At 32.4% G+C, this 12,571-nt stretch overlaps 1 protein-coding gene across 1 annotated transcript; it reads left to right on the top strand.

The window, feature by feature from the left end:
- Positions 1–764: 764 nt before the first annotated feature.
- On the top strand, positions 765–10,911 carry LOC143915568 (uncharacterized). The gene is made up of 22 exons (XM_077436266.1): positions 765–898; positions 1,407–1,694; positions 1,786–4,107; positions 4,185–4,297; positions 4,369–4,515; positions 5,907–6,171; positions 6,247–6,359; positions 6,452–6,598; positions 6,685–6,860; positions 6,936–7,008; positions 7,086–7,268; positions 7,354–7,567; positions 7,653–7,743; positions 8,552–8,748; positions 8,871–9,054; positions 9,123–9,338; positions 9,409–9,520; positions 9,592–9,748; positions 9,822–10,031; positions 10,104–10,330; positions 10,405–10,587; positions 10,671–10,911. Exons 2-22 carry the CDS (start codon positions 1,430–1,432, stop codon positions 10,857–10,859), a joined length of 5,784 nt encoding a protein of 1,927 aa, XP_077292392.1. The 5' UTR covers positions 765–898; positions 1,407–1,429; the 3' UTR covers positions 10,860–10,911.
- The last annotated feature ends 1,660 nt before the right edge of the window (positions 10,912–12,571 follow it).

Genomic DNA, 12,571 nt, shown 5'->3' with positions numbered 1-12,571 from the left:
CAGAACCACAGCAAGAAACTGGCCGACAAGCAACCACACGGACTGGCAGGAGAGTCCGGTGGCCAGCCCATCTGGACAGCTACATCCCGTAGTTGTCGCGACGGCTACGCAATGTCGCTGGGGAGGGAGTGATGTGGCGACCCCATAGAAGAGGGTGGCAACACCGGTCGCCATGGTTACGGCAGTGGAGCTGTCATTTCGACCATTCGGTCCTAACTCGTGGGGGAGGAACTACCCTGTTCCCCCGAGACCCACAATCTCATCAGGTCACTGCGACACATATCCAGGAAAGTCATTAATGCATGGCACACGCTCTCCTCGTCAAAAGATCGACACGTGTTTCTATACACGTATCTGGGAAACAAAGGAAGAACTCACTGAACCCATAAAAACCACGAACTACGTCCAGGCGTATGAACCCATAAAACTCTCGCCCTGAGAACACGTGCCCTGGAGAACAAAGAGATCTTTTGCACACGCCACGCTTAGAACTTCCATATATAAAGCAACGCAGCAACCTCCACCGCCAGAGTGAGCCTCTGGAGTTCAAACAGATCACTTCTCCGAAGAAACCTCTTCGTACATACAATAACCATTGTACCAATTGAACGAAAATAAACGATCCTCTTTCAAACTCAACTGAATTTCCATAGGCCGGGAAACGGTCGAAACCTTTCACTCGACCACCTGTTCTATAGAAAAATTATAGAAAGATTATAGAAAAAGCAATATGTAATATTATATAAATTTATTATTTTTTTATTATGTTATAAGCTACTGGCTGGAAAGGGACAAACAGCAGCTACAACAGACAGCGAGTAGCAACTAGCGAACGGTTTTCCAAATTTCCAGAACACGAGGTCACAGGTTCGATTCACGTTGAAGTCACTTCTAAAATGTAAGTTTTTTTTAAACAATTTGTTGCCCCGTCTTTTAAAATGTGACTTCTTTTCACGCAACGCTTTTTATGTCGAATCAAAACGCTACAATTACCAACTGTCAAATGTCACGTTGCGTTGAGATCTGATGTCATCACTTTCCTCGTTATCTGAATTACATTTATTCGATAAATTATTAATCTTTATAATTTTCACGTGTATATATAATGTAAGGTAAAATTACAATTAGGAACACACCAGTGTTTCGCTTTATGGAACAGTTGTCAAAGCACATGCCTTGAATTGGTACTGAAGGTTTTGATTTCGAGCCCTCATTGTGGAGTCTCTTTTTCCGAACCCTATTTTGAATTTTTAAAATATATATTTTGGTTAACATTATACATCAGAACCGTTTTTGCAAATCATTGTGAATTACACACGCCTATTGAAATTGTTTTATTTGATATTAACCTTTTTTATTTGTTTTGCCATTCTCAATTTAATATGAATGTTATGCGTTATTTACAGAGGTGTTTGCAGTTTTCTGAAAAATGGATAAAAAAGACCCTAGAGAAATGCGGAGGCGTAAAATCATACCTAATATAAGTAGTGCAAAGAATAATACGTCAATAGTACAACCGAAGATAAACAGTCTGCCCGTCAATAGCAAATCGTCTGATTCAACATTAAAAAAAGAAATATCTAAAAACAATAAATCTCAAGTTTTTATTTTATCACCGGATATGCTGAAAAAATTTGGAATTAATATCCCGTTGATTCCTAAAAAAACTGAGAAAGCTCAAAATTCTTCAAACGGTAAAAATATCAACAAACAATTTTAAATACATCATTAATAACTCCGTATGCATTTCTGTAATGTTAATTTTTTTGCTTTTTCTGATTTCAGCGATTGATATTAAAATCCCAGCACTAAAAAAAGTAGCAGAGGCCTCAGATGCAACATTTGATTCTAGTCAAATATTATCTGAAAATTCATCAACGCTATCGAAATCTTCTTTAAGTGGTTTAATTGAAAACGAAACATTGAACAATTTCCACAGTTTGACCTCTGAAGAGTTGTTGAGTTTTAATGTTGATGATTTAAATTTTAAAATGCCTAGAGATAATATGTTAAATTCAAAATTAAAGCTCGATAATAATGAGCCAAACTCACTGGCTGCTTCAAAGGATGTAGGACCTCCTCCAAGTACGCCAATATTAACGGGAGAGCCAGTAGAAAATAATTCATGCGAAGTTATTAAGTTTGCTGTCGGTCAATTGAAAGCAAAATTAATCAATCGACAGATTGAAAAAGATCAATATAATATTGATCTTAAGAAAAAACACACTTCGGAAGAATCTGATATCTCTCAGTCAGAAAATTCATTACCGACATTGCCCTTAATGGTTCCAGATACAAATAAAGATATTTTTTTAGATAAAATAATTTCAGCATTAGATTTACAAGGCGGTTCATATACGTCGGAAACACAAATTTATGATAACTCCTCGAATTCAGATATAACGAAATCTGCCACAGAGGCATGTATACAGAAGTGTAACGATGTTTTAGATCAACATACTATCGATATTGAAAATGCGTCAATGTCTAACAACAATGATAACATTTGCATTAATTCTACAGATAACATAATTCAAACAAACAACTTTTTATCGATTGATTCTATTGAAGTAAAAACTAAAAATGAAGAAACTGCTATTTCTTTGAGCGATCAAATCAGTGAAGAAACTGCTATTTCTTTGAGCGATCAAATCAGTGAAGAAACTGCTATGTCTTTGAGCGATCAAATCAGTGAAGAAATTCCTATTGAACCTGCATGTGAAAATATCAATATTCCATTGAATGCATCGATGAATTATGAAGGAGTATCTGATTTTGATTCTTCAAATAATGCCAATTTACAGTCGTACTGCTTGGATGAAACTTATACTGGATCTGATTCTATGGTTGAACCATCAAGTCCGATGAAGAAAATTGATACAGATACGAGTGCAGCCCTTGAAATAAAAAAAATAGAAAATTCACTTAAAATGGAAATAATAAGTAATTGCATTCCCGGTGGTGATTTTAGCCTTGAATTAAATAATGTGTCAGTTTTTGAATCTGATAATTTATGTAATGAAAATTCAATTCCTCAAAAAAATTTAATGTTCGCTGAGATGGACGAACCCATGGAAATTGAGGAAACTAGCTCTAGTGTTCCAGATATAAATTCTCAGAATTTTTCATCTATGCCGGTTGATGGAAATAATTTGGAAACTGAAAATAGTAATATAGTTTTAATAGTGCAAAACGATAATGGTGCAAACGAGGAAGAATTAATGGAAATTAATATAGTTGTTGAAAATGATGCAAACACAGATGTAGAAAATGATGCAATTACAACAGTAGACAATAATGACAATTTATCTATAGAAGAAAATATAAATACAATAGTAGAAACTGATGCAAATGCAACAGTAGAAAATAATGCAACTACTAAAATAGACAATGATTCAAATTCAATGATAGATGATTATGCGAGTACAATATTAGAAACTGATGGAGATTCATCAATAGGGGCTGACACAAACGCATCAGTAGAGAATTATGCAAATATTATAATAGAGACTGATACAAATATAACGGCAGATACTGACGCAAATATAACAGTAGAGAATGATGCAGTTTCAACAGTAGACAATGATGCAAATGCAACCATAGATTATGATGTAAATATGACACTAGAAACCAATGTAAATACGACAGTAGAGAATGATACAATTTCGATAGTAGACGCCGATGCAAATTCAACCATATATAATGATGTAAATATGACCAATGTAAATACAACAGTAGATTTCGATGCATATGCAACAGAAGAAAATTGTGCAAATATAACTGTAGACACTGATTTAAATACAACAGTGAACAATGATACGTATTCTATTAACGATACAGATTCTAGTAAAATAGACATAGTTGATTATGACAGTGTGCATCAAATTGCATCGTTGTTGCAATCATATCTTCGAAGACGTCAACAACAATCTACTCCAGGATCAGAAGCGGAAGATCAAATCGAAAATGATATTGTTGTGAATGAAACAAATACACATGGTGTCGAAGAACCAGGTGGTGTTGTGATAGAAAATGTAGAGAAACTTAACTGCGTTAGTAATAGTTCTAAAGAGAATAAAAAACAAAATCAAATTAAACTTACGAAAAGTAATTATTTTTTGTTTTATGAAATGACTTATTTTAAAGATAATTTTACAGAGCAGATTTTTTTTTTTTGATCACAGATCATATTTGCAAGTGTGCAGTTTGTCATCATGAAATGCCGATGAGAGATTTCACATCACATTCATTCAAAGAGCATAATTTGTTAGCGTGGATGGAAGGAGAGAAGCCTATTGTATGAATTTTTCTCATCACTTTATTTCATTTATTGATTCTATTTGTCATTAATAAATGCATATGTTACAGGACCTTTCGGAAAAAAAAATAGTACTTAAAATATTGAATAAAAAACTTATGGCTAAAAAAAAGCTCAAATGTGAAAAGTGCAGTGAGACCAGATCGTCTGCTGTCGGTTTTTTATCACATATGTCTACATGTCAGGTATCTGCTAAGGTGTGTACTATATCGTTTTAAATTCTAATTTTAATAAATTCGCCAATGAATATCATCGGACATTGTGCCTAGGATTCGTCGATTATGAGAAAGTCTTCGATATATGTTGTAGTTGGTCATAATTTATTTTTATTTATTTAAATTGGCACGCATACAGAATAAAATATAAAAGAAAGCAGTACAGTGAGACAAAAAAGATACAAATATAAATGAAAATATTATATTCCAAGTACAGTGTCACCACATGGTAATATAAAAAAAAGAAAAATTACAAAAACATAGTAAAAATAATAAATAATGAATGACAATGAAGGCGAAGAAGCAAATCTGTGGTTAATTTGCTTATTCACCTTAGCCCTAAAAGTACTGATAGAGTCAGTTAAAGGTTGAGGCAATCATTCATACCATTGTAAAGACGGCATATCCGTGCGATTGGTCTATTAAATGATGTGTTATGACAAATTGGTGGATAGAAATGACTTGTACATCTGGTGAATCGGGCATTGACGTTAAAATTAATTTCATTCAAAACAGATGTGTCAAGGACACCATTAACTATCTTATATAAAAGTAACAAATCAGAAACTTTTCTGCGGTGAGACAAACTTATAATGCAGTATTTAACGCTGTACAAACACAGGAAGTCCCGGAACCCTATGTGGGGCTGTTAGCTGCAATATATAAGACCGCTACGGCTTCGGTTAAACTATTTCTATTAAACATTTCTCCTAAACTATTCTATTTTAATAGCTCGCGATCCAGCTGACCTACTTAACAGACTAACATAGCTGGACAGGGAAAGTAGGATTAAAAATTAACGTAGATAAGACCAAACCAATATTTTAAAGTAATTTTATAAGATGATAAATAGAAGTAGTCAGTAGCTATTTATATTTAGGATAAATAATAGACATGTCTGGTAGTAAAAAAAATGCGTTTTGCCAGTGATGACGTATGGATGTAAAATTTGGAAATTGAAAGCCAAGATGCTACATGAAGTCCAATGCACTCAAAGAAGTATAGAACGCTGTATACTCAGCATAACGAGGAAAGACAGGAAGCGGAACATGTGGGTGACAAGTATGACAAGGGTAGTGGATAGAGTAAAGAGATTGAAATGGCAATGGGTGGGCCACGTAGCTGGAAGAATGGATGAAAGGTGGACAAAATAAGTGCTAGAGTGGTACCCAAGAGAATGCAAAAGGGTAAAAGGAAGACCGCAGGGAAGACGAAATTAGCAAAACGTGTGGGGTGAGATGGATGAGAGTTGCGCAAAACAGAGACGAGTGGAAGCTTATTGGATAGGCCTTCATCCAGCAGTGGATGGTGAGCGGCTGTAGATAATGATGATGTGTACCATACTATTTAATGTTTATGTGTCTGTTTTATAGGAAGTAGGTGCTTTGATGGAAACATGTCCAAAATGCGATAAAGTGATGTTGACAAGTAAAATTAAGTTCCACATGTCAATTCACACTCGTGAAGCGCGAAAATTAGAAAGAGTAAAAGAAGGATTGCAAAATATGAAACAAGAACAGCACTTTAATGAAAGTGATGTTACAACTGATGACGTTTTAAATACGGAATCTATTGATTTCCATTCGACGGATACGGTCAATAAATCACGCTCAACGGTCAAAAAAAAAAAAAAATCACGTATGTATTTATAAAATAATGGGAATGTTCAACTAAGTAGTAGGGAATGTTCAATTAAGATCTGCTTTTTTCCAGAAAATATTTGCAAATGTGCAGTATGTAACAAAGAAATGCCAATAGATGATTTTCACAGACATTCGCTCAATGATCACAATCTGTTAGCGTGGATAGAAGGAGAAACACCCCTTGTATGCTTTTTTTTTTACAATTATACGTATATATAGTTATATGAGATTAATTCTATGAAATTTGTATTTTTAAAATATGTAATATATTTTAGGATTTGTTCGACACAGATTTAGTTTTATCATTGTATAAAAAGAAATTAAAACTTAAGAAAAAACTCAAATGTGAAACGTGCGGTGAACTTAGAAGTTCCATTGTAGGCTTTCAATCACATCAGCTATCATGTCAAAAGTCTGATCAGGTATATGTATATTTTATTTGCATTTGTATTGATATTTTGTATGAATTGTTTGTTTTATTTAAGACATTCATTGATTTGTGTTAAAGGAGATAACAGCGTTGTTGGAAGTTTGTCAAATTTGCAATAGAAGTATGTTACCAGCAAGTCTTAAAGTTCATTTGGGTACTCACGCCCGTGAAGATCGATTAAAGCGTTTGGCTAAACTAGAAGAATCGAATGTTGGAACTGAAGACGTCTCTAGAAAACGGAAAGCTGCCACAAAGCAAGATATTTTTCTTTTTAATAATATATCATGTTAAAATTTATTTTACAATATTGTTTTATTTCAATTTTTTAGAGCTATAGAATCATTTAAAAAATTGCATAATGAAAATGACGCCAATGATGCTATTGCAACAATCATGGCAACGGTGAGAATTTTTTTTTTGCATTATACGAAGTGTAAGGATACTATAAAAAATGTTTCATTTAAATTTTCGTGTTTCAGAAAACTTTATATACTAAACCTGTTTCCACATTTGTAACTTTTTGGGTAAAAAGATCTTGGAGGGAACAAAAAGATGCTGGGCAGCCTTTTGAATGCTATCGCCCCAATTGCGATTACAAAGATACGTCTGAAATTAGAATGAAAACGCATTTTGTCAGTACATGTCCCCTTTTAGCCGACAGGGTATTTGAATTTTATATTTTTCAGTTTTTTGATGCTGATGTTTTGTCAAGAAAAAAAAAACAACTTTGTTTTGTGCTTTTTTTAGGGTTTCACGTGTAATACATGCAACACTGTGTTCACACAAGAAGATGCTGTGGTTAATCATATTTTGAGTGATCACCCTGATTTACTTAAAAGTTGTTTAGAATCGAAAGCAAATGATGAAAATTATGATAATGTAGACTTTGATCTGAGTGATGAGTCTGATCAAGAGGTTAAATGCCTTGAAAGGAATTCTCGAGATGTCGTTTATCAAAGTAGTGAGGATATAATCATCAATAATGCTGCTGAATATAATTCATGATTATTTGAATATGTTATTTGAAATATATTTTTGTTTTACAGAGAAATTTTCACTCAACTCTGTGCCATTTGGATTTATGAAGGAAATTGGTAAAATAGGTCATTCCTTTTATCAAAAGCATGCTGAAGTGTTGTAATTATTTTATTTTATTTATATTTTTCATTATATAATAATAGGTGTACTGTGGAGTTCTGTCCGTTTTTTAATTAAAAGAAAATAATTAATTTTCAATACGTTTATTAATACATATTGACTGAACAATATTTTGATTTTTAAATGCTTTGTATTATTACGAAATTATGTTCACAATACATCTTATATATCTAGTTAAATAGCTACTGATCTACTGATCATTTTCTATTTTACAATTTAATTTAATTTGTTTAGTAATCATAGTATTATATTATTCTAATGTTAATCTACAGCATAATAGGAAAAAGAGCTCAAAAACCTATTTACAATCCTTATAAATGCTCATAATACATCTAATACATAATATTAATTAAAGACTCTCTAAAGTCGATGACCTAAAGCAGATCGTGTTTAGGTAATCTGTGTTTATACCTGAAGGGTATAGACATTTTGTTGTGAACAATATAATTTCCATCATTACTAATGAGTTGAACTGTTGTGCAATATCTGATGTTGTCGAAAAAGGATCTTGCTGTATAATGGCCTCAACATTATTCTGTTATGTTTCTGTAAGAACTAGACAAATTTCTACACGTTTCTGTAGCAATTTCTATCTTGTTGAAACTCATACAGAATTTAATGCCGTAAATGAAATTTATCAATAGACATGTTTACCCGAACGAATTGCTCAAAAGAGACGCCCTTATATGTTTCAAATGAACATATTGAATCTTGAGATGATATTATCGGACAGAACTTTCCGGTAGACATAATACATGTTAAAATGCTATTCAAATATTATTTTCAGTGCTTCAATTAATTTTGCCAAGGGGATTTTATTTAAGGATATCGTTTGCAATGAATTTTTACCATTGTCAGATACTGTTGCTGAAAAATATTTACCTGCTAATAAAGAATCTTGTAATATGGCTCATACTGTTCACAATAGTAAAGAAAACCCAAAATGGAAGAAATATAGCCTATTCGAATCTGAGTTAACTAATGGTTAGTGTGTCATGCTTGATGTAAATCACTACATATTAATATGTACTACTGTTGTTTAATTTATTCATGGTGTAAGATGTGATATAGATTATTTACATATCAATTATTTAACATGTTTAAAGGTGCTGTTACCATGTGGTGTGGTGGACCTGTTTGGTCTTTGGAATGGGTACCTGGAATTAGAGATGAAAGTTTTTTAACAGTGGCAGCCGATTCCAACATGGATTCCAAATATTTGTCTAATCAAGTTTATAGCCATGATAATATTATCCAATTTTGGAATGTTGGCAATATATCTAATGAAAAGTATTAAATTTTTCTTTTTTTTTTACTACTTTTTCTATACACGGTGTGATAATTTTGTATTTTTTCAGTGAAAAGTGTTTGACGTCTGCAAAAATGGCGTTTGCAATTGCTCATAGTCATGGAGTAGTGTGGGATATGGATTGGTGTCCATCTGGTTGTGATGATGATTGCAATCCAAGTCCCAGTCAATCATCTTTAGTAAGGATGGGACTGTTAGCAGTTGCTTGTTCCAATGGAAAATCTTACATATATTCGATTCCAAATCCTTCATGTTTACCGCATTGGTTAATATTTCGTTGATTTTGTTATAATCGGTAATTTGATCGGTTTTTAATTTAATTTTTTTTTTCACAGTGAGAGTAAAATATATACTACTAAGCCTGTGATGGAGTTAAGTTTTGAAGAAACCAATTCACAGTATTCGCAAAAAAATCTTTCGCAAGCCCGTAAAATAACTTGGTCACAGGTTTGTATATTTAAACTAATTTAAAATTATGAATGTTTTGATTTTTTACTTCAATTCAGGTTTATTTTCAGATGAAAGGTCATAAATTTATTGCCATTGGTTATACAAATGGTTTTGTAGCATTATTTGATATCACATTAGAATCTCCGTTGCTTAAGTTGAAAGTGTCCGATAATGTTGTTCTTTTGCCTTATTTTAAATTCCAACCTTATACTGAAGTTATTAATGGTAATATTGCAATTTTGTTTAATTTTTGTTTTCATTCTACATATATTAATTTAACTATAATGATATCTTTTAGGTTTATTATTTATGCCTCAACACGAAGGAAGTGAAACGGATGAAAGCCACGGAGCCTTAGGTGTATCTTCACTATCAGGTTGTAGCATCTGGGTGGATTCATACAGAGTTATGAAGAAGCGTGGACGATTTATGAATATAACCTCGTCTAGTCCATGGCCACAGTTAATTGCAATTTCTGAAGCAATTATTAATCCTGAAACTGAACATAGTAATTTTTTTTACATATTTATGGACTTTCACATTTACATATGTATTTCTAACCTTTGTTCTTTATTTGTAGATAAAAGTACTTTTCATGTTATCGTTGCGTTAACAGCTCGGTTCGCTGGTTTTTCCGAGTTGTATTTATCAGCAACGCATTACTTTCCGGGAGGTGGTTCGCTGGACACCAATTTTTGGAGCGATCAACTTTTAGCTACTGGCGTATGTGGTCAATTAATGTCGATTCCAATCAGGACTCCTTTATTAAAATCACACCACTTTAACAAAAAACGGAGGCTTCAATTTGTATGTATTTTTAAGTTTGTAAACTATGTATGTTAAAATTTTGTAATCCATTTACAATATCATTATTTTTTTAGCTCATAACATATTCTGAAGAAATTAACTTGAGTGGAATTCCTGTTCGTCCAGAGCTACCCAAAGGTAATCCGATAGAATTTAACAGTACACGGACAGAGCCTTTAGAAAATTTTGTTCCTGACGCTAGCACTTACAAAGAGGCTAAAGAAATATATGGGTTGCAGTTTGTTGATATACTTAAAGTGAGTTTATTTTTTAATTTACATAATATATGTGTATGTATTTTTTAAATCTATTTAAATTATTTTTCATTTGAAATTTTTAGACTTCTGATGTGAAACATATTTCTGAACAGTGGAGGCCAAAGTTAACACCGATTGACCGTTGGCCCTTACAGAGTATATTGTCACTCAAATCAAATCCATCTTCAACTGCATATTTTTTCAATGCATTTGGCGGTCGGGCTGGACAAGTTCGTATAATGTGTTCCAAATATTTTAGTCGCCTGAACTAATGTTCAAAAAGAATTAAGAATATCATATCCATTGCTTTTTATTTATAATATAGGTTAATAGGTGGTACTTTAGTATGCGGTCTACCTTTACATATCTACTTTAGTATGGGATCTACCTTCACGTTTTTACTTCACTGTCTCAGTTCTCGCGTGTCCAACCTTAACTTAACCTAACCTATCCTGACCCTTAACTGTTTGCCCGCAGCCGTCTTCTATGGAAGCTTTGCGCGACAAGTCTGTAGCGCGGCTGTCTTCCATAGAATTTCTGAACTTTGCACGGGATTTTGAGCCTTATATGCGCCTATTTCAACTGTTTTAAGGTTCAAAATTGGTTGAATATATTACTGAGAGTTGAATGCCATCTATTCAATTTGCTTAAAATTCATATATACCAGTCAAAATTAGTTTTTTGTGGAACTATACTGAAACCTCGTTTATGTGACGTCATGTAGCATGTGTGAGTTCTGTTGAACAATGGCGACGATACGTCTCAATTTTATGAAGAATGATTATTTGACAATTAAGCCAAAACTACGAGATATATTATGTATTTTATTGTTTAAAATAATACTTAATAATAACATATCTGGTTACTTGAGTAAATATTAAAATTTGTATTTAAGGTCGAAAACTCGATTGCCAAATTTGCGAAAAAGGTGCCGCGTACAGGGCTTGTTGTATATTTATTGCCGCGGGCAAAGGGTTGAATAAATAGGTGTTGGCTGCTAAGATATCTTTTTTTTTAAAGTTTTATTTCATCAATATTCTCACAAAAAAAAAACATCTTAGTAACCAACACCTATTTATTTAAGGGTCAGGATAGGTTAGGTTAAATTAAGGTTGGCCCTATTCATTTAAAATTTGGTTAAGACATATGTATCTGCTGACGATATTTTGATAGAAATGCTTCGACAACATTGTAATGAACATTTCGATACAAATAAAAAAAAGCCGACTGCGATTCAAAGGTAGATCGTATGCTAAGATAGACCACATACTAAAGTAGCACCGTTTAATATATGTAGCTTTGCTTTAATATTCTACATATTATATGTACAATGGTGATGTAATTATGATCACTATTTATTCGATTGTTATTATACTACTAAATAAAATTTAAAATGTCACGACAGGGTTTTGTGCTTGTGCAAATTTTCACATAATTGTCACAAATTTTTGCAGTTGCTAATTTTTTCAGTGTGTTTGCACATACTTAGAGCATACATATGTATGTATAATACTAGTACAAGATCATTTGGGATATGATATATGTATGTATTTATATTCGGCTATTTTCTATTTGTTACATCTAATGTGTAAGATTTTTTGTAAATATTGTTATCTATATATCTGCATACTCGTATGTATGTATGTACATTATAAATGAAGTGTTCCTTATATGTGTTTGTTATTACGTATATAATATAAATTATTTATCTATGATATTTTTAGGCATGCGCTATATATTATGGTGTAACGGTTTAAATAGCTTTATACTGCAATTTGTTTAATTGATCAAATACATAATTATCTATTTTTTTAAACTAGTCATTATCTAAATGCATACTAAGATTAAATATTATGCTTTTAAATAAGAATTCACTTATTTTCATATGTTGTTTCCACACATCTTAATATATAATTTCGAAAGAGACTTTGTAACTATGTAAGGTTTGTTGGGCACATCGAAAACAAATCGAAAGTTTCTATGA

The sequence above is a fragment of the Arctopsyche grandis genome, chromosome 8 (genome assembly GCF_051622035.1).
Source record: "Arctopsyche grandis isolate Sample6627 chromosome 8, ASM5162203v2, whole genome shotgun sequence".
Classification (NCBI taxonomy): Eukaryota; Metazoa; Arthropoda; class Insecta; order Trichoptera; family Hydropsychidae; genus Arctopsyche; species Arctopsyche grandis.
Note: the sequence above shows the minus strand (reverse complement) of the source record. Positions and strands in the feature narration are given on the sequence as shown.